Source organism: Danio rerio, chromosome 4, assembly GCF_049306965.1.
Source record: "Danio rerio strain Tuebingen ecotype United States chromosome 4, GRCz12tu, whole genome shotgun sequence".
In the NCBI taxonomy this organism is placed as follows: domain Eukaryota; kingdom Metazoa; phylum Chordata; class Actinopteri; order Cypriniformes; family Danionidae; genus Danio; species Danio rerio.
Genome location: NC_133179.1, coordinates 55387501 through 55407894, shown reverse-complemented (window position 1 = coordinate 55407894; position 20394 = coordinate 55387501). Strand labels below are relative to the sequence as shown.

Genomic DNA, 20394 nt, shown 5'->3' with positions numbered 1-20394 from the left:
AGTCATGTTTTATTAACTATTTAATGTCATTGCAACGTTAAGTAGTTTATTCCATGACCAATATAATGTAGACAAAGTTCAAATGGTCTCTTGCAAGCAGCATGGAAGTTCATTTTATTAATGTCTGTGGCACGAGAAAGCTCCCTGGTCATGTAACTGATCCTGACAGGAAATTATTCTCTGAATTAGTCTGTAGAAAACTGATACAAGAAAAACTGAGGTTTTGCTAGTACATGGGCGATGGTCAGTTATCTGGACTAAAACCTAAAGTGTGACTAAATTCCAAGTTCTTAAAAGAATATTCCATTATTTTGGATACAGATAGAAAAAAGATAAGAGGTGGTAAGAGTACAAAAAAATTGTACTCAATTACAAGTACTGTTTACAATTTTACTTTAAAAGTAAAAGTACTGGTGTTAAAAAGTACACAAGTAAAAGTACAAATTAATATTCATGAAAACTACTTAAATTACAAATTACATTTTAGCTGGCGGGATTGGTGAAAATTATCCATAAATGTGGAGTCAGACAAGATCCAGGCTGTAAAACACATTTTACATTACACACTTAAAGATACTATAAACACTTGTAAACAGAATTAATTATAGATTATAATTATAGAGCACCTATAGAGGAAACCCACGCCAACATGGGGAGAACATGCAAACTCCACACAGAAACACTGACTCAGCCGGGGCTTGAACCAACAAACTTCTTGCTTTGAGGCGATAGCGATACCCACTGCGCACCATGATTATTTTACAAAAACAATGTTTTGCTATTTTGAGTATAAAGACAACAGAAATATGCACAAATAAAAATCGACTTTTTATCATTTCAAATGATGCCTCTTGTCTGTACGATCAATAGATCATTTAATTAGAAAAAACACTTGCAAATTAAGGAGAAACTTTGATAATTACCTAATTCACAAACTGAACCGTCAGAAACCACAGAACAACACTGCCTAGTGCCTAAACTTATTATTAATAAATTAAATATCACACAAATTAAGTTATATGTCTTCTTACCATGATGTGTTTTTTTTTTTTCAGATTATAGAATGAAGTCTTGTAGCAGGCTTTAAGACCATAAAGTATTAAATTTAAGACCTATATTGCAATATCAAAAGCACGCAAGAGAAAATGCAAAAACACAAAATTTTTGGTAAAATAAAATTATTTACATTGAACAGTACTGAAGACAGGTTAGATGCACCATTGAAGTGCAGGAACAAAAAAAAAACAAAGAAACAAACTTTTTGAGGCTGATTTATACTTTCACCTGGCTCCACATTGCACCCCTCCGCTGACTGTGCGCGCACCTCACGAAATGGACGAGGCTTTAATACTTGACGCGTTCGTCATTGTAATATTCTTTAAAACATCAGGGGCCAGTCAAAAGAAACTCACCGTAAAGTCAGATGGATGAACAGAGAAGTAGAAGGTTTCCAGAACTATATCATTAATATTGTTCAAGATTTTTAAAATTATAATTTTTTATTACTTTTATTATTTATTATGATTACAAAGTTGGGTGACGGGGTGGCGCAGTGGGTAGCGCTCTCAACTCAAGGCAAAAAGGTCACTGGTTCGAGCCTCGGCTGGGTCAGTTGGAATTTCTTTATGGAGTTTGCATGTTCGTGCTCACATGCATTTTAGGTGAATTAGGTAAGCTAAATTGTCTGTTGTTGTAAATGAGAACAGGTTGCAGCTGGAAGGGCATCCGCTGTGTAAAACATATGCTGGATGAATTGGCGGTTCATTCCGCTGTGGTGACCCCAAATTAATAAAGGAGCTTAGCCAAAAAGAAAATTAATGAATGATTATAAAGTTTTATAACTATTCAAGATTTTTTAAATCAAACTTTGATGCATCACTCACTTTAGTTTATATCTCAGACAGTTCTACCTATTAAAGTTAAATATCAATGACAACCGAACATGGGTTACTCTACAATTATATTTTTTATTCTGGCAAGAATAATAGCAAAAGAAACTTTTAATTATTTTGCCCACTCAACAATTGACACATTATTGTCTGGCTAGTTTCTGTCCTCTACTTATGAGCTGAAAAGGCAATAATGGTCCAACAATCCTGTCCATCATCACCAATAAAGCCTAGAAATTGGGCATCAGTATACTGTAAGCCGATAGGTTCATATATTCTTTTCCAGTTATCAAAGACTTAATTTGTTACTTAATTTTTGTTACATTGTTTTAACTTCAAAAATATACATCAGTGTAAAACCTACAAATGGTGGAAAAACATATTCTGTAATATTAAAACCACCTGGGTCTCCACTTTTGCCATGGCCTCTTTTTTGTTGTAACAAACTTTACAACAAAAACCAGTACAAAAACCAGGTTTTTCCAAACTTTTTAACAAAACACTTCCAATCCAAGAATTATTGGCCAGGTTATCTCAATGGTGATCACGCATGGTCGGATCGTTAAGATGTCTGTACAGTCGTACTGTTTCAGACAAAATCCCTTCAAAGTGACTCATATTCAACTCAAATCAAACGTGGCGCCGCATGAACTCTTCACCCAAAATCATGTCGCGCGCTTCCAAAGTGAACCTCCGCAAACATGGCAATGACGTCACATATACCGCGCGCACTGAGCTATTGCATGCTGGTCTTATTTGTAGTTTTAATACCGCAAATTACATTAAGACTAGTGAAATAAAGAACTACACCACCACGAAACCAAGCAACAACAAAAAATTATTTAAATGAGCATTAGGAGTAGCGTTACATGTACATCGGAAAATAAGACCTGTGCAAACATATTTAAGACCTAGAACAGCGAATTTAAGGCTTTTTAGGGCCTAAAATTTTGATGTTTATATTTTAGACCTTTTAAGACCCCACGGAAACCCTGTGTAAGCCAGATGGCACAGCAGAGTGCAGGTTTGATCCACTTATTTCTGCGCTTTTTGGATATGCACATAAAAACGGTTGATGGAAACTCTATAATGCGCATATTATTGGAAAATGTGTGTGAATGGACAAAACAGCAGGCTAAGCACATTGTAAAACAGTGGTTCCCAACCTGGGGTCCGCGCCCCCCTAAGGGGGGCGCCAGAGTTCACAAGGGGGGCGCGGGAGAGGATAAGTGTTGAGGTAGAAAAAGGCAAAAAATGCTCCACTATTATATAGGGCTGTACAATTAATCGAAAATCCGATTTCGATTTCAAACGATTATAAAAAAGCGTTAATCGAGATAAAGGATTATTGCATCATATACCGCCACCTTTACAGTTGTACACCTGTTGCTCTAAAAAGCGCGAAGGAGCGCGTGCTTATGTGTGTGTGCAGCACGCACACGCAGCCAGAAGCATGCGGCCGGTCAGCATTGGCTCTCATTCGCACACTGAGACGAGCAGAGGAGCGCAGACATCTAAAGTCATTAACGTGAGCGCTTTAATGGTCAAATAGGTGTCAAAACGCGATGTTTAGTGATTATTTATATTAACCATCATTTGTGTAATAAACAAACGAGTTCAGGATCAAAAGACATGTGAAAGAGAAACCAAAGAGACAGCGAGAAATATTCCTGCTGCCGCCTGTTTTTATGATTATTAATCAAACAACGAGAAAATCCCTCACTAGTCTTGACTAAAGTACTGCTGTAGCTAAAGTGTTTTTCTTACAGTGAAGATGCATAAAGCACGGTTTGTTTAATATTTTTGTTCTATTGTATTTATTTCTCTTTCCTTTGCAGGGTGGAAAATAACTGTATGTAAACACTTGAAGTCAGAATTATTAGCCCTCCTGAATATTAGCAAACCTTTTCCTCCCAATTTCTGTTTCATGGAAAGAAGATTTTTTTTTAACTTATTTCTGAACATAATAGTTTTAATATCTCATTTCTAATTACTGATTTCTTTTATCTTTGCTGTGATGACAGTACATAATATTTTACTAGATATTTTTCAAAATACAAGCATTCAGATTAAAGTGCAATTCAAAGGCTTAATTAGGGAAATTAGGCAAGTCATTGTATAACAGTAGTTTCTTCTGCAGACAATCAAAAATATTTATTGCTTAAGGGGGCTAATAATATTGACCTTAAATTGGTTTCAAAATATTTAAACCTGCTTTTATTCTAGCTAAAATAAAACAAATAAGCCTAGAAGAAAAAATATTAAAGGAAATACTGTTAAAATTCCTTGTTCTGTTAAACATAATTTGGGAAATATTTATAAAAAAATAAAAAAAAAACTCTCAGGAATGCTAATAATATTGACTTTAACTGATAATCGTTTTGAATTATCGTGATTACAATTATGACCAAAATAATCGTGATTATGATTTTTCCCAAAATCGAGCAGCCTTACTATTAAATATGTATTTTTTAGTACCAAAAAAAAAAAAAAAAAATATATATATATATATCAAAACACATGCTTAAAATTCCAACATAATAGTAAAAATAATTAAAATAAATAACTTTAAATAATTATTTAAATTTTGCTCACTCACGCAATGTGCTTGTCAACGTGTCGTAAAGGTAAAATCAAAACAAAATCGGCAGAGAAACGTAAATGCAGTGATTCTTCAGAGGCGAAGAAAAAGATTAGACAGTATGACAAAGACTACCTACATTTTGGTTTTATTGATGGCCAAGACAAGTTAAAACTGATTAATTTATATTTTCTATACATATTATATATTAATATTACACAAACACACACATTCAGTGTATATATATATATATATATATATATATATATATATATATATATATATATATATATATATGGGTGTGCGTGCGTGTGTATTTAAATGGTGGGGGGGCTCCAATGTTTGTATATGTTCATGGGGGGGCCCCTAAGAAAAAGGTTGGGAACCACTGTTGTAAAACATCTAAAGTGTTGTTTTGGTCATTTTAAACCACCTCAACCATTTCAGTATTGTTATTATATTAATATTTTAATGACCTCCAAAATTGTCAAGAGTGTCTGCACTCCGTGTCTCGCGACTTCAAACACCAGTGCGCATTCACTGCGTGTCAGGATTGCCTTCTGAGGCGCAAGTCATTTATTAAATAAAGATAATATATTCCTGCAGCTGCTCCCACCGATGCATATTCTGTTTTTACTTTTGATGTTTGTCTCCAGTTAATCAGAAGGTGGCGATTTTGTTCTCTTTGACTTGTTGGATGGAAACGCTGCTTAATTTGCATAGTCTTTTATGCGATATTCTAGTTTTGGGCAAACATTTAATTAGCATTTTAGATGATAACATAGCTATTCACACTGCATCAGCACAGCTGTCCCCTTTCTTCCCTATGTACCTGTAGGTGAACAGCTCCTCCGGGTGTGGCCATGGGCATTCATCCTCTGCTTTTTCTTCCTCATTTCTTCTGTCTTAAATCTCCATATGTCAATTGATAACTTTGTGACTGTATGATGACGGTCACGTAAATCTGCAGTAGCCTGAACTTGTTTTTCGGTTCAAATAATATACCAGGCTTTTCATTGGTCCATTAAGATGAACTTTTTTTATTGGCTACCGAAATGCTGGTCAGTGCGTGCTTGAAATATTAATTTATTTACAGTACTCTGTAACGAATTGTGATTTTAAAAGTAACGAAGTAGATTACTCAGCTTAATTTGTACTCATGTACAAGTAAAAGTAAAGGCTTAAAATTTTACCCATGGAAGTACAATTACCCCAAAAATGTACTTAATTACAGTAACATGAGTAGTTGTAATTCGTTACTCCCACCACTGCTGTTTACTGCTGAGTGTGACATGGCAGGGAAAGAAACAGCACCTCTATGTCAGAGACCATGGTGCTCGACTGGAAAAAGGTGGCCATCTCCAATTTGAAGGAAAGTCCTTAACTCAAATGTAGCTCAAGTATCTGCGTTTTTTTCATGAGGAATGGAATGTGAGATTAAAAGATGGATCAGTGCAGTGGCAGCAGTAATGCAGTTGATGTGATTGTCTGTTGTGGTGAACGAGCTGAGATGAAAGGCAATTTTTTCAATTTACCGCTCAATCAAGGTTCCTACTCTCACCTATGGTCATGACTGAAAGGACAGGATCTTAAATACAACCGGACACATTTCAGAAAGTGTTATGACCTGCTTGTTTGAGTCGCAACATAAAAGAGAGATGAGCCAACAAAATAGCCTGAATGCAAATTATTTATTATAAAAGTAACTCATAAAACCATCAATCAAAGCAACCAACAAATGTCTAGGGATAATAATGAAGATAAAGAACTGATGATATAATCACAACAACACTTTAGCTACATGATACAAGCAATGCAAAACAAAACCATAAGGTTAAAGATTTAATGAGATGGCAGGTCTTGACAGGAGGACTCCTGAGTAGCCACAGCGTCCTGGATTAGCTAGCAGCCTAGCACAACAACTTTTATATACCCATTAATGAGTAATGCAGGCATCCAATCAGGATTTACCACATACTCCAATCTGGAGTCTTGGGATCATCACAGTGTAGTAATATTGTACAACTTAATACCTTTCACTCTGCCTAAATCATCAAATATTCATAATTCATCTTTATTTATTTGTGTCTTTCCAGTGATGCTACTCATTCAGGGAGTCAGACAGAGAACATCATCCAAAACAATACTAGCTACATGAATACACTGGAGAGTAGAGTACAGATGTATCCGCACCTGTACAATCATTTGCAAAGAGAGATTTTAAGCTGCTGAGATGCTGTTTGTCAGATGTTTACGAAACTGTTCTTTCAGCCACCATCATTGTGTTTACAGTAAACGTGAGGAGCACAACACATTTACAACCCCACCTACTGCAGTGTAGGAGTGTTGGAAAACAGTATATCGTCACTCAGCCTTTTCAAACATTATTCAGACATAAAACATCCTGTGCACAGAGAAAATGTTTTGCTGCATTCATGTCATGTTTGCAACTTTTGTCCAATTCTGTAGACACTGATCAGATCTGTACGGTTTCTCTCCAGTGTGAATCCTCTTTTGTGTTTTCAGATGTGTTCACTGATTAAACCTCTTGTCACAGTGTGAATACTTGTACGGTCTCTCCAGTGTGAAACGTCGGGTGCAGTTTAAATTTTGAAATAAAAGTCTTCTCACACTCAAGCACATATACTCTTTCACACCAGTGTGGATCTTTATGTGTTCATTAAGGTTTGCTAATCGGTTGAAACTCTTCCCACACGGAGTGCATTTAATGGTTTATCTCTAGTGTGGGTCTTCATGTGTTTATTAAGGTCTGAGGAGTTGCTGAAACTCATCCCACACCAAAGCTGCAGTCACACTAGAGTCTGAGCATGCAAAATTCTGTTGTTTGGCGCTGTGAAAAGCGGCGGGATTAAACAAGATTATTAGACATAAAAAGTGAGCTATTGGTCCATATTTTACATTTCTGTCCAGAAAGGTCATGTTTTGATCTTTGATTGGTCTCACACAGTCAAGTGATGCGATTTTGCAGGTCAGAGTTCACCAAGCTTGAACTTTGCAATGCAGTGAACTGCGAAACTTGACACACAAACTTGGTTTCCGGTCTGACACATTCCCGTGCGTATGAATGGAAATCCATGGGGGAAAAAGTCCATTGTGACCGCTGCTTAAGTGCAAGTTTCTCTCCAGTGTGGCTCATAATGTGTAGATTAAGGGATGATGAGCAGATGAAACTCTTCCCACACTGAGTGCATGTGAATGGTTTCTCTCTAGTGTGGATCCTCATGTGTCGATTAAGGTTTGATGATAGGCTGAAACTCTTCCCACACTGAGTGCATGTAAATGGTTTCTCTCCAGTGTGGATCCGCATGTGTTCATAAAGGTGTGATGAGTTGTTAAAGGTTTTTCCACACTGGGTGCAAGTAAAGGGTTTCTCTCTAGTGTGGATCGTCTTGTGATTATTAAGGGATGATGATCGGTGGAAACTCTTCCCACACTGAGTGCATGTGAATGGGTTCTCTCTAGTGTGGATCCTCATGTGTTGATTAAGGTATGATGATTGGCTAAAACTCTTCCCACAGTGCGTGCATCTGAATGGGTTCTCTCCAGTGTGAATCATCATGTGAATCTTAAGATCGAAATTTCTTCCAAAACTCTTCCCACACTGAGTGCATGTGAATGGTTTCTCTCCGGTATGAATCATCATGTGTTCATTAAGGGATGATGATCGGTTAAAACTCTTTCCACACTGAGTGCACGTGAATGGTTTCTCTCCAGTGTGGATCCTCATGTGTTGATTTAAGTTTGATGATTGGCTAAAACTCTTCCCACACCGAGTGCATGTGTATGGTTTTTCTCCAGTGTGGATCCTCCTGTGAATCTTAAGTTCCCTTTTTCTTCCAAAACTCTTCCCACACTGAGTGCATGTGAATAGTTTCTCTCCAGTGTGGATCCTCATGTGAATCTTAAGATAGTCTTTACTTCCATAACTCTTTCCACACTGAGTGCAGGTGAAACTATTTTTGTCTCCCCTTTTCAAAATACCATCAGTCTGTAAATGAGTTTTTTCCTCAATTTTGACATGATGTTCCTCCTCTTTTCTCCCCTCATTCTCTTCAATTAGGTCTGAAATAGATAAAACATTAGTTTTCATTAAGTCTTAAAAACTCTCATCAAAAGCTGAAAAGTGAAAAGACACTGGAAACATTGGCTACACACACTGTAATTTTGATGCATGGTAAATGTAAAATAAATCAGATCATATTTTGTTTGGTCCATTAACATGTACACATTTAAGCAGATTCAATTCAATTCATCTTTATTTATCTAGTGCTTTTACAATGCAAATGGTGTCAAAGCCACTTAACATAGAAGTTATAGTAAATTAAAACCGTGTCAGTCCAGTTTTCAGACTTTCTTACATAATTGATCATAAAAGTAATTTTGGTCATATTAATAAGACAGATTTGAAAGCTGTAAATGGAATGTTTATTTGTATATATTTATACTTACAACAAAATGTTTTTCTAAAATGTGTAAAGCAGACAGGGAACAGGGCCGGAGTGGGACTCCTTTTTAGCTCTGGAATTTCAAGCCTTAGTCCGGCCCACCTCAGTCGACTGACTATATTAATAATAATATGCGGATGATCTTCTTTTTCTGTCGAATCCAGATACATGTATTCCAAAAGTTTTTACAATAATTTCAGAATTTGGAAATGTTTCTGGATACAATGTCAATCTAGCAAAGAGTTTCCTTTTCCCTATCAATAATAGAGCACAGCAAATGTCCTTCCAATCCTTTCCATTTTCATTTTATCAAAGTCCTGATAAATTTGTATAGTGACGCGCAAATATAAGGATTCGTTCAATAATAATTTTAAAACGACATTAGTGCTCAAGGATGTTTTTAGTGCGCAAGGACACCTTACAAACAGTAGGAGAACAAAAAAAGCAACAACCTTAAGAAGGTAGAGAAAATGGGAGACTAATAATACATAAAATAATGACAAAAGACCTGAGAACAAGTAACAAAAGAAACTCGTTCCTGTCTTTCAATAAGTGCTTATGTGCATTTAAGAGAACTAGGCAGCACACTCAGGGCTGCAAGATGGATTTAATTTAGTGTTTTTATTATTAAAATATATCTGAATGAGGATCAAATGACTGAGTTGGTTTTGAGAATGAAAATTAACCTGTTTGTTCCTGCAGATCTTCCTGTTTGACTGTGATTGTTTCTTCAATCTTCACATCTTCACTCTCCTCTTTAATAAACGCCATCTTTATAACAGTGTGGAGATCAGTCGGTTTTTCTCTGTGTTTGGACACTTTATTCTGTTTAAAATGAACAAAACAATGAACAGAAACAAAATAACTTCTCTTCAACACTTGCTTCAACAGTTTCTTTATATGAGGGTGATTGACAAAAATAAATCAGGTAAGTCTGAGCAAGAAACAATAGCCACAAACAAATGACCTAATAAAAACTAGTTCTCCATTTATTATATATATATATATATATATATATATATATATATATATATATATATATATATATATATATATATATATAGAATATTGTATACTTATATTAGAATGACATTATGCTAGTAAATAAATAAAACCTTCATTAAAACACATTTCTGTTGTTCAAACAATAGCCCTCGATTACTGTGATTAAAATAGTACTTCGTTGTATAAAGAATTAAAATTATAGTCAACAGCAGGTATGTCATATTGGAAGAAAAACCTAAAACTTTAATCAATCGGTTTATATGTGTAAAGTTGTGAAACAAACCTTCCTCCAGTTGAACTGCAGCGCGGAAACGGCGCAGCCTAATGACGTCACACACCACGCCAAAATAAAAGTCTTTTTTGTTCAGTTTTTTTTTTTTTTTGGCCACTTACTGTTGCAGTCAGGACATGATCAATTTCTCCCTCGTTTTCCACTTTACACAACATATCTGCTGTCTCTCATATACATCGACATTTAGAATTTGAAGTTGATCAAAACTTTTAATCCAAACATTTTAAAACAATTTTGAAAAACTTGTTTATTCCACTAAGTTTAAGGTTTTTTTTATTATTGTTGCAAAAAAGTTTACATCACAAAACAGGGAACAAACAACATCGCAAGGCATATTTACCATTAAAATATATAAAACAAATTTAATTTGTTACAACTGCAACAAAATATCTACATCAAAAGAAAAACAAAACATTATGACAATAAGTGTTTTAAAAATAAAGTACAGAGAGCTTCAGTTATTTTACTTTGATTTCTGAAGTATTTGAAGCTTTGAGCCACTTTCTCTACCTCAGAAAGAAAACATCTAAAAGAGGGTCTGCACTTTTTCCTCTTACATCAATGAATATGACATTTACCCATTAGTAAAATAAAGTTCACAATATCAGAGAAAGAACAATGTAATCAGCTTTGTAAAATAAAAAATCTTCTGAAACGATAAGGGGGACTGAAATCATCGTTAATGAAAGCCAAGGATGGATGTCAAACCAGAATTTAAAATTAATTTCACAAGAAAAAAATAAGCGATCAAGTGTTTCTGGAAGATTTGAGCATATCTATTAACATCAAAGTTAAATCTTTTTTGAATAAACTAATTTACAGGATATATCCTGAACACAATTCTGCAATGAGTTTCCTTAACCTTTGGTGCTACATGATATTTAAGATAAAAGGTAAAAGCTTTGTCCTCTACTAAGGGTTTAACAACTCCTAGATGATGACACTTAAAATCACCAATGATAAGCGTTTAAATTGTTTGTAAATAAGCTTGATTTTACATTTACTATCGAAAATATCAACATTTGATATTTTTAAAAATGGAAGAAAAGTTGTAAGTATAAATGGGAGATCAAAATAATTACTTTGAATTAACCTAAACAAAGCAATAGGTATAGCCTCGCAAATTTCAGTATAACCTTTATCTGTGATTTTAACTCTATATTTATTTAATAATCCGTTTTAAGATAGTAGCAGTCAATTTTTGTCTAACAAATCATTAATAAATATAATGCCTTTATTGTACCAGTCACTTTTAAACAGTGATTTTCTGTTAATAATAACAGCCCTTTTATTCCAAAGAGGGGATTTATGAGGGAAAAAATATGGGTAAATATCATTTTCCAAAAAAGTAGTTCTTGCTTATGAAAATTAGACAGCTTCAAAGGAAGTTTTGAACAATCATAATCATATCTTAATACAAATTCAAGGCCAACATTTTTTTAAACAAATTATTTGGGATATGATACAATATTGAATAAGGCTTAGCTAAACACTCTTTTAACCATTTAACTCTAAAAGTGCCAAGAAGACATTCAAAATCGATTGCTTTTAAACCTCCATATTCATACTCTTTGACCATATGATTCTTACGTAAATAATGTGTTTTATTTTTCCAAATAAATTTAAATAATATTGAATTTATAGATTTAACTATTTTGGGAGGAGTATATAAAGGATAAGTTAAATATATCATTTTAGATAATCCCGGTCAAAAGAATTTTACCCAATATGGAAAGGTCTCTAGCTAGCCAATGATTTAGGGATTTTTCCATCCCTTCTATTTTGATATTAAAATTTGCACATCCTCTATTAACAGAATTTTTGATGATGGTAACTCCCAAGCATTTAACTTGTTCTTTTACTTGAATACCCTCTAATTCTCTTAAAGTACAATTCTGAATAGTTAATATTCCACATTTTCTTAGGTTTACGGTGAATTCAGAAGCTTTAGGAAACAGAAATTTTGACAAGAGCTAAAGGGAGCATCTCCCTATTTTTAAGAATTAATAGAGTGACATCAGCAAACTGACTTAAACTAAAAGTCCTACCAGGTATATCAATACCTAAAGTGTACTCTGAATTTTTTAATTATAATGACATAAGTTCAACAGCTATATTAAAAAGAAAAGGTGAGATGGGACATTCTTGATGGATTCCTCTTTTGATGTATACTTTAGGAGATGATCCTGAATTCAGAGATTTACTACTGAATATATCAGTATAGAACATGGAAATTACCCTACAAAAGCTCGGACCAAACCCAAAAGTTTCTAAAGATTTTCTAAAGACAAAAAAGGATGCTCAAGGGTATCAAATGCCTTGAAAAAGTCTAGAAATAGAAACAAACTTGTCTGAGGAATTAAATACCTATAATCGAGCATATCAACTATCAGTCTGATATGATTGTGAATACTTCTCCCTTTAATGAAAGCTGATTGTGTTTCATTTATTATCTCGCCTATACCTTTTTTGAGTCTAATGGCAAATAAATGAGAGAGCAATTTAAAATCATTGGACAAAAGAGTTATGGGTCTCCAATTGTCTAAAAATAATTGGTCTTTGCTTGGCTTTGGAACTAAATGATTAAACCCTGCTTCATAGAAGTCGATAGTTCTCTTTCTCTATACATTCCTTAAGTGCTTCAAAAACTAAAAATCTCATCTCTGGCCAAAAATGTTTATAAAACTCAACTGTGATTTCATCTGTAGCTGGGGATTTTCCATTGAACATTTGAGAAATAGCAACATCAAGTTCAGAGATAACAATGTCAGATTCCATCATTTCACAGAAGCTGTCATCTATAATAGAAACTTTATCTTTTGAAAAGGAAAAGAAAAAGTCACAATCACTCTCATTAAATTTTGATTCATATAATAACATGAATAGATGTGATCATCAATCAAAGTTTTCTCTTCACTTACATTGTTATTTATGCTAAGTTTATTAATAGTTTTTGAAGATTGTCTATGCTTTACTAAATAAAATATATATATATATATGAAGAATTTTTCTCCCCCTCCTCTATCCATTTCACTCTAGATTGTAAAGGTCCTTTAGCTTTTTCTGTTTAATAGTAATCTAACTCTGATGGCAAAATACGAAGTTCATTTTGTTCTATATCTCCAAGAAAATCTTTATCACCACGGTCATTTAATCTAGATAAAACTGTTAACTGTCTTTTTTTCCTAAGAGAGGAAAACAATAGCTCATTACAGCAGAGCCATTTTTTAACTCGATTCATTTTCAATTTGAGAAAAGCATGTGGCAAAAGAAAAAGAAAACCAAACAGCAAATAGGGAGAAAAGCATTTGCCAAATGCTTATTTAAAAAGCTGTTTAAAATGTGTTTTGTGATTTATTAATACAAATTTTACTGTTTGATTAATCAGCCTTTAAAACATGGATTAAATAATAATACAGTAATAAAAGTGTCTATTTATAGATTTAAAATGTATATGCAATGCATTGTTTTATTGATAATTAAATGACATTTAAAAACATTTAAATTGTGATTTATTTATGTACATTTTTATGCTGGTCGAAACAGTGGCGCAGTAGGTAGTGCTGTCCCCTCACAGCAAGAAGGTCGCTGGTTCGAGCCTCGGTTCAGTTGGCGTTTCTGTGTGGAGTTTGCATGTTTTCCCTGCATTCGCGTGGGTTTCCTCCGGGTGCTCCGGTTTCCCCCACAGTCCAAAGACATGCGGTACAGGTGAATTGGATAGGCTAAATTGTCCATAGTGTATGAGTGTTTGTGTAAATATGTGTGTGGGTGTTTACCAGAGATGGGTTGCAGCTGGAAGGGCATCCGCTGCGTAAAAACTTGCTGGATAAGTTGGCGGTTCATTCCGCTGTGTCGACCCCAGATTAATAAAGGGACTAAGCCGACAAGAAAATAAAAACATTTTTATGCTTCAATAATTAAATTGATCATTTGAGTCTTTGTTTTTCTAACTAGCACTCTTGTACGGTGGCCGGGAAGTGCAAAACAACATTACAAAGTTTAAACACTTTTACAAAGCTCGAGACAAATTTACATTTTGAAAAACATTTTTACTTATCATCAAACACAATTACATAGGGAAAACAATTTTACAAAGAACAAAACAAATTTTAGAAAACAAATTAACAAGACGCAAAACACTTTAACAAATTCCAAAACATATTTACAATTAGATTCCCTACGGAAAGGAAATGTACCACACACCGGACGTGACATAGAATGTACCACACACTGGTAGTGAACCGGAATGTAACACACACACTGGAAAATATCAATAATATCCAGCTCGTGTGTGACTTTGTAGACAGGTTTTCACAAGTCTACAACTATAAAAATCATGGTTTGACTAACTGCGATAAAACATGCTAGAGCTATTCTAAGAAAATATCAGCGTGAGAGTGCATAGAAACATGTAAATGCAAGTACATGGAAACAATTCAAGCACGGCACATGTTGACTGATAAGATACCAAAACCAAGTTCAACTTGTACACTGGAGTAGCTTGGTTGGATAAATCGGTTGATACTAAAGCAGAACCTTTTGACTTGGGTTTGAATCCCGTTGATGACATGTCATTTATATTTATTTCTTTAGATTATTTTGGTTTATGCTGTTCTGCCACACAAATATTAAATCAACAATATTTACACTGACACCAAGTAATAAGAATCTTTATTTGGTATGGCATGTTGCTGTGAAAAAGTGACGAATCTGCCAATAACGTGGATAGTTTGCACATCTGAAAGGGGGCCTCAGTTAACACGGACACCAGTTAAACCATAACACAGGCTTCCATCAGTTTACTTTTAAGAGTCCTCAAGCAGAGGTTTACACCATGTAGACTTGACATCATGTTCACGATTACAGCGTACGAGTGGATCTCGTAAAAATATTGAACACATTGATGCAGCATGTCTGGTGTTTCCGTCTGTTCCGCGTCCTTTATAAACTCTAAACACCGACCACTTGCAAAGCAAAACCGTGTTAAGCTGCTCATGTGTTTGCCACAAAACGGGCAAAACAACCCTCGACCGCTGTCCATGTTCGGTCACCATAAACTTTGTTTACGCCATGTACTCCACAGCGCGAATTTACCGTGCTCACCAGCAACAACAACAACTTTCCCCCGCGTCACTACCGGTGTGTGGTACATTCTACGTCACTTCCGGGGTGTGGTACATTCCCTCTCCGTAGGGAATCTGTAATTGTAAATTTGTTTCGGGATTTGTAAAAGTGTTTTGCGTCTTGTTAATTTGTTTTCTAAAATGTAAATTTGTTTCGTCCTTGGTAAAATTGTTTTCCCTATGTAATTGTGTCTGATGATAGGTAAACATGTTTTTCAAAATGTAAATTTGTCTCGAGCTTTGTAAAAGTGTTTCAAACTTTGTAATGTTGTTTTGCACTTCCCGGCCACCGTACTCTTGGGCCTCCATAATCATGACACTGAAGACTTATCATGCGTACAATTCAGGCTTAAACGTGAAGAAATAAAATTTTAAAGAACATTTAATAAAAGAACAGTGATTTAAAAATGCAATAACGTTTTAGTGAGCACAATAAGCTTATTATAAAATATTCCAAACTTTTAAAGGGGCTGTATATTATAGTTTTTACAACTATTTGTTGTTGAACAACATTTTTTTTTTTTTTTTTACATGGGTGGAAACCTTTGTTGAACCCACCTGTTTCTGATGTTTGCTGGGGAGCGATTCTGAATGTCTGGCAACTGTGCAGAGCTAAAAAAAAAAAAAAAAAAGATCACTGTGTTAAGTAGTTTGAGGGGGCACGTGGTACATTGTCCAGTGGCTCCCAGTGCTACAGCATCTCTATACTTGTTGTCGGTGGAGCTGGTGGTACTGCTGGTACTGGTTGTGGCCAAAATCAAAGTGGGAACTATAGTAAAAGTTCAGTGGCATCTGAGGTAACAGGTGGATATTCTATTGATGGAGCAGATGGAAGGAGTGGCTTTGGTGCTTGTGATCTCATCAAAATTAAATGGAAACTTGTTAAAATAGATTATAATCACATTTGACTTTTTAACTTGAAATGACAATCTTTTTGCTAAATTAAAATGATTCAACCCATTCTTTAAACAGGGTTTTGCTTGTCACCCTAAAGAGTTTAAAACAATAATTAATATTATCCCTAAAAACATCACAGTATTGATCAGAGGTTTTCTTTCACACTATTCTGTAATGTTCTCTCTTCCATCTTTATTTTTTAGAGATCCAAAATGTAAAAATAAGTTTTAAAGGAATATTCTTATCCAAAGGCTTCATCCTAATCAGCTCAGACCTCATTTATTTTTAAACATTTTAATTCACAGGAATTAGAAAAAAAAAACAAGTCACATTTCTTATTCAATTCTCCCCAAAATTAAAGAACTTCACTTTAAATGATTAATGATGTGTATCCATCAAAAGAATTCCTGAGATTAAAAGTTGATAATAAGGAGATCTTGTCAATTTTGTAAAAGTCATATTGAAAACACTGAGCATGTTTTCTATAATTGCATATACTCATGTCTCATGTCAATATCCATGTAAACCCTTTTTGCAATAAACAAGTTAAATTTAATGTGACTAAAGAAAATTGTACACAGCATTAAGTAGTTAATAACCATTTATGCTTTGCAAAAAATTCTTCATTCATAAATATATAAATTTATAAATGTTGGTTTTTAAACCTTTTAGAGGGTGACAATGAGATTTATAGACCCATACTAGTTTAAAAAGTATCCTTTTTCAGTTTTATTTTGGCCACCTAACATTGCTGTTAGTAATAGTAGTCACACACACACATATGTAACAACAATATATATATATATAAATATATATATATATATATAAATATATATTTATATATATAAATATATATTTATATATATATAAATATATATATATATATATATATTATATATATATATATATATATATATATATATATATATATATATATATATATATATATATATATATAATTTGAATAAACAGATAGCTGAAGTGCTTCAGTAATCTGTTGAGTACTGGAATTAGCATGTAAGCTAACAAATCACTCATATTCTCATTCACAATAGAGATACTGGGCTTCCCATACACAGATTTATTTGTAGTAATGTGGGAGTTTTCACATGAACATCTCTTCAAAGGTAACCAGTTGTTTACAGAAAGTTTAATTGTCTTCATGAGGAAAACTTTTTTATTTTCTAAAATCAGTCCATCAAAATAAATGTGTTGTGTTTTGAAACCAAAGTCTTCATTTGTTACCCACAACACATCAAGATTTGATCAAGTCAAAATCTCATAATCTGACATAAATCTGATCTGTGGTAACTGGCAAATGGCATTGTGTAGTCTGAACAGGGCTTTATGGAGTCTGCATCAGTCTCTCACTGTCACTGCAAGTTCACACCGGCCAACTTTTATTCACCAACAAGTTTTGTGAAACTGCAGACAAAAGCCCAAAATTGGAGGCAAATCTGTTTATTAAAGGGAGTAAAAATCAAACAGTGTGAACGATCAAAAACACAATCTAAGAGTGTAGGACAGTTTTCTCTGCATCTCCCCAAACATTTTCTCCTCCCTAATCTTTCTAATTCTCTTTTCAGAGCCGATCATTTGATTGCAGTGTGCAATGTGCACAAATTTGGTTCTCAGTTCATAATAACTTGAAACACATATAGAGTTATTTTGCTTCATTGCAGCCCTGTAGAAACTCTCACAACCTGGCACATCTTCACCCCCTTCAGTTATTGAGTTTAAATCTTCAGGTTCAAAGGGTTTCATTCCAGTAACTTGAGATGTATTCAAGAGTTTACACTTGTCCCGAGATGATATCCCGGGAGAGCCTTAAGCTCCGCTGGACAAGGCCTCATTTTTTCTCTCCATTGTGAAGCTTCATGTGATTGATGAGGCTTCTTTTATGTTTAAAGACCTTTCCACACTCACTGCATCGAAAACGCTCTCCTAAGTGAGTCTTCATGTGTTGCTTAATGGAGTCTTTGCACTCTTTCCACAATGATCACATGTGGTTCCAGTGTGACCATTCATGTGGTTCATGAGGCTAGCTTTGGTTGTGAAGCTCTTTCCACAATGAACACATGCAAACGGCTTCTGTCCGGTGTGACTTATCATGTGGTGTTTGAGTGAGCCTGTATGTGGGAAACTTTTACCACACTCTGTGCATGTGTAAGGTTTCTCTCCAGTGTGAATCCTCATGTGGATGGTAAGGTTTTGTTTTTGAGAAAAACCTTTCCTACACTGTGTGCAAATAAAGCTTCTCTCTCCATTGTGAGTTCTCATGTGGGTTTCAAGATTGCCATTTTGCTTACAACTCTTTCCACACTGAGGGCAAGAGTAGAGCCTCTTCCCAGAGTGAATTCTTCTGTGCACTGCCAAGTTTCCTGTAGAATAGAAGCTTTTTCCACACTGTTGGCATGTGTACGGCCTCTCTCCAGTGTGAATTCTCATGTGCACTGTTAAGTTTCCTGTATTATAGAAGCTTTTTCCACACTGTTTGCAGGTGTAAGGTTTCTTTCTAGTGTGAACATCAAGGTTTGGCTTTTGACAGAAACTCTTTCTACTCTGTTTACAGCTGTAATTACACCTAGACTTGGATTTCCGAGATCTTCCACGTGATAAAGTCTTTTTAGTGATTGTGGGTTTTTCATCAGTCGTTATTTCTTGTTGTTTCTCTTCCATTTCATTCCATTGATGTGTCTCTTCTTTCAGCACTATCAGGTCTTCAAAAAAGAACAAAAAAGTTAACTTTAGTATAAAGGCTTAAAGTGGCAAGCATGAAATGGATGTTTACCCTAAATATGAAAATGAGCTTACCATTTACTCTCCATCATGTGGTTTTAAACATTTCCTGTCTTCTGGAACACAAAGTAAGCCAGCATTTTTATCACTATACCTTATTTAGTGAAGGAAAGTAAATGGTGAGGCTATTTTCATTTCTGTGTCAGAAAGTCATACCAACACTGACTCACATAATCAACGCATCTCTTGACTCTGGTTTATTCCCCACTGTATTACTACTGTAATTGTGAATCTTTACTGTTCCTGTTTCAACAGTGTGCTCTTGCTAAAAGGAGCAATGGCAGAGAGAGACTTCCAGTGCAGACTTTGTTAAGATGCTGCAATCTAATCGTGGGAAAGACACTTGCTCCTGAGCATATTCGAGCTTGGGGATGTGTTGCTGTCACACCGACAAGTCTGCCGTGAGTTTCAAAGAACACATTATACTGACTAGTTGCCAACTTAAATGTACTCTCTCATTTCCAGCGTTCACTAAGACTCACACACACACTCAAGCAGTTTGGCCATGTTTAAAACCACATCTGGCAGCTGTGGGATTCGAACCCACGCCCCCGAAGAGACAGGAGCCTAAATCCAGCGCATTAGACCGATCCAAGCAGAAGCATGCAGTATCATTTTCCAAGTCTGTTTGCTCAAGCAGAGAGGTCATTCTCAAGCATCCTAAAAGGACTGCCTGGCAGCGGTGGGATTCGAACCCACGCCCCCGAAGAGACTGGAGCCTAAATCCAGCGCCTTAGACCCCTCGGCCACGCTACCCTAGATAAATTCATGCAGTGGTCCATTTTCTGCCCAATTTTACGGAAGCAGAACAGCAGAGAGGACGCAGAGCTTCCTAGTGAAGCCCTTCAACGTTGGCCAAGGAGTCTACATTTGGATGTGAGCGGAAGCATGCAGTATCTCTTCGCAAGTCTGTTTGCTCAAGCAGAGAGGTCATTCTCAAGCATCCTAAAAGGACTGCCTGGCAGCGGTGGGATTCGAACCCACGCCCCCGAAGAGACTGGAGCCTTAATCCAGCGCCTTAGACCACTCGGCCACGCTACCTTACAAAGCTGCTTTCCCTGAGCAGTTTCGACATCAACTTGTTTCAAGTAGCACAACAGCTCTGGGAAATCAGTTCAATTTAGCCATGCCTAGCTGGAGCTCCTCCACAAAGAAAGAGACCTCCTTAATACCAGCTTAGGAAGCACTCCCGCCTTCCTGTCAACCACAGTTCTGTCTCTATTTGAGCACACCTCAAGGCATTTAAAGTCTTCTCCTTACGGCAGCCAGCTGCGATGCATTTAAGCCTGATTACAAGGTAACTGTTATTTCACAAAAGAGTGAAAGTTACTGATTCCATCAC

The 20394-nt window shown here is 35.3% G+C and overlaps 2 protein-coding genes and 2 non-coding genes across 4 annotated transcripts; all 4 read right to left on the bottom strand.

Annotated features, from left to right (window-relative positions):
- Nucleotides 1-6142: 6142 nt before the first annotated feature.
- Nucleotides 6143-10264, bottom strand: LOC137491212 (uncharacterized). The gene is made up of 3 exons (XM_068220338.2): nt 10225-10264; nt 9623-9761; nt 6143-8553 (listed from the first exon to the last, which is right to left on the bottom strand). The coding sequence occupies exons 2-3, from the start codon at nt 9705-9707 to the stop codon at nt 7439-7441; spliced, it is 1200 nt and encodes a 399-aa protein (XP_068076439.1). The 5' UTR covers nt 9708-9761; nt 10225-10264; the 3' UTR covers nt 6143-7438.
- Nucleotides 10265-17319: 7055 nt separating this feature from the next.
- Nucleotides 17320-19081, bottom strand: LOC137491463 (uncharacterized). The gene is made up of 2 exons (XM_073946759.1): nt 19075-19081; nt 17320-18973 (listed from the first exon to the last, which is right to left on the bottom strand). The coding sequence occupies exons 1-2, from the start codon at nt 19079-19081 to the stop codon at nt 18210-18212; spliced, it is 771 nt and encodes a 256-aa protein (XP_073802860.1). The 3' UTR covers nt 17320-18209.
- Nucleotides 19082-19726: 645 nt separating this feature from the next.
- On the bottom strand, nt 19727-19808 carry trnal-uag (transfer RNA leucine (anticodon UAG)). Its single transcript has one exon. It is a non-coding gene; the product is annotated as a tRNA-Leu (tRNA).
- A 203-nt stretch (nt 19809-20011) lies between these two features.
- trnal-aag (transfer RNA leucine (anticodon AAG)) lies at nt 20012-20093 on the bottom strand. Its single transcript has one exon. It is a non-coding gene; the product is annotated as a tRNA-Leu (tRNA).
- Nucleotides 20094-20394: the final 301 nt, after the last annotated feature.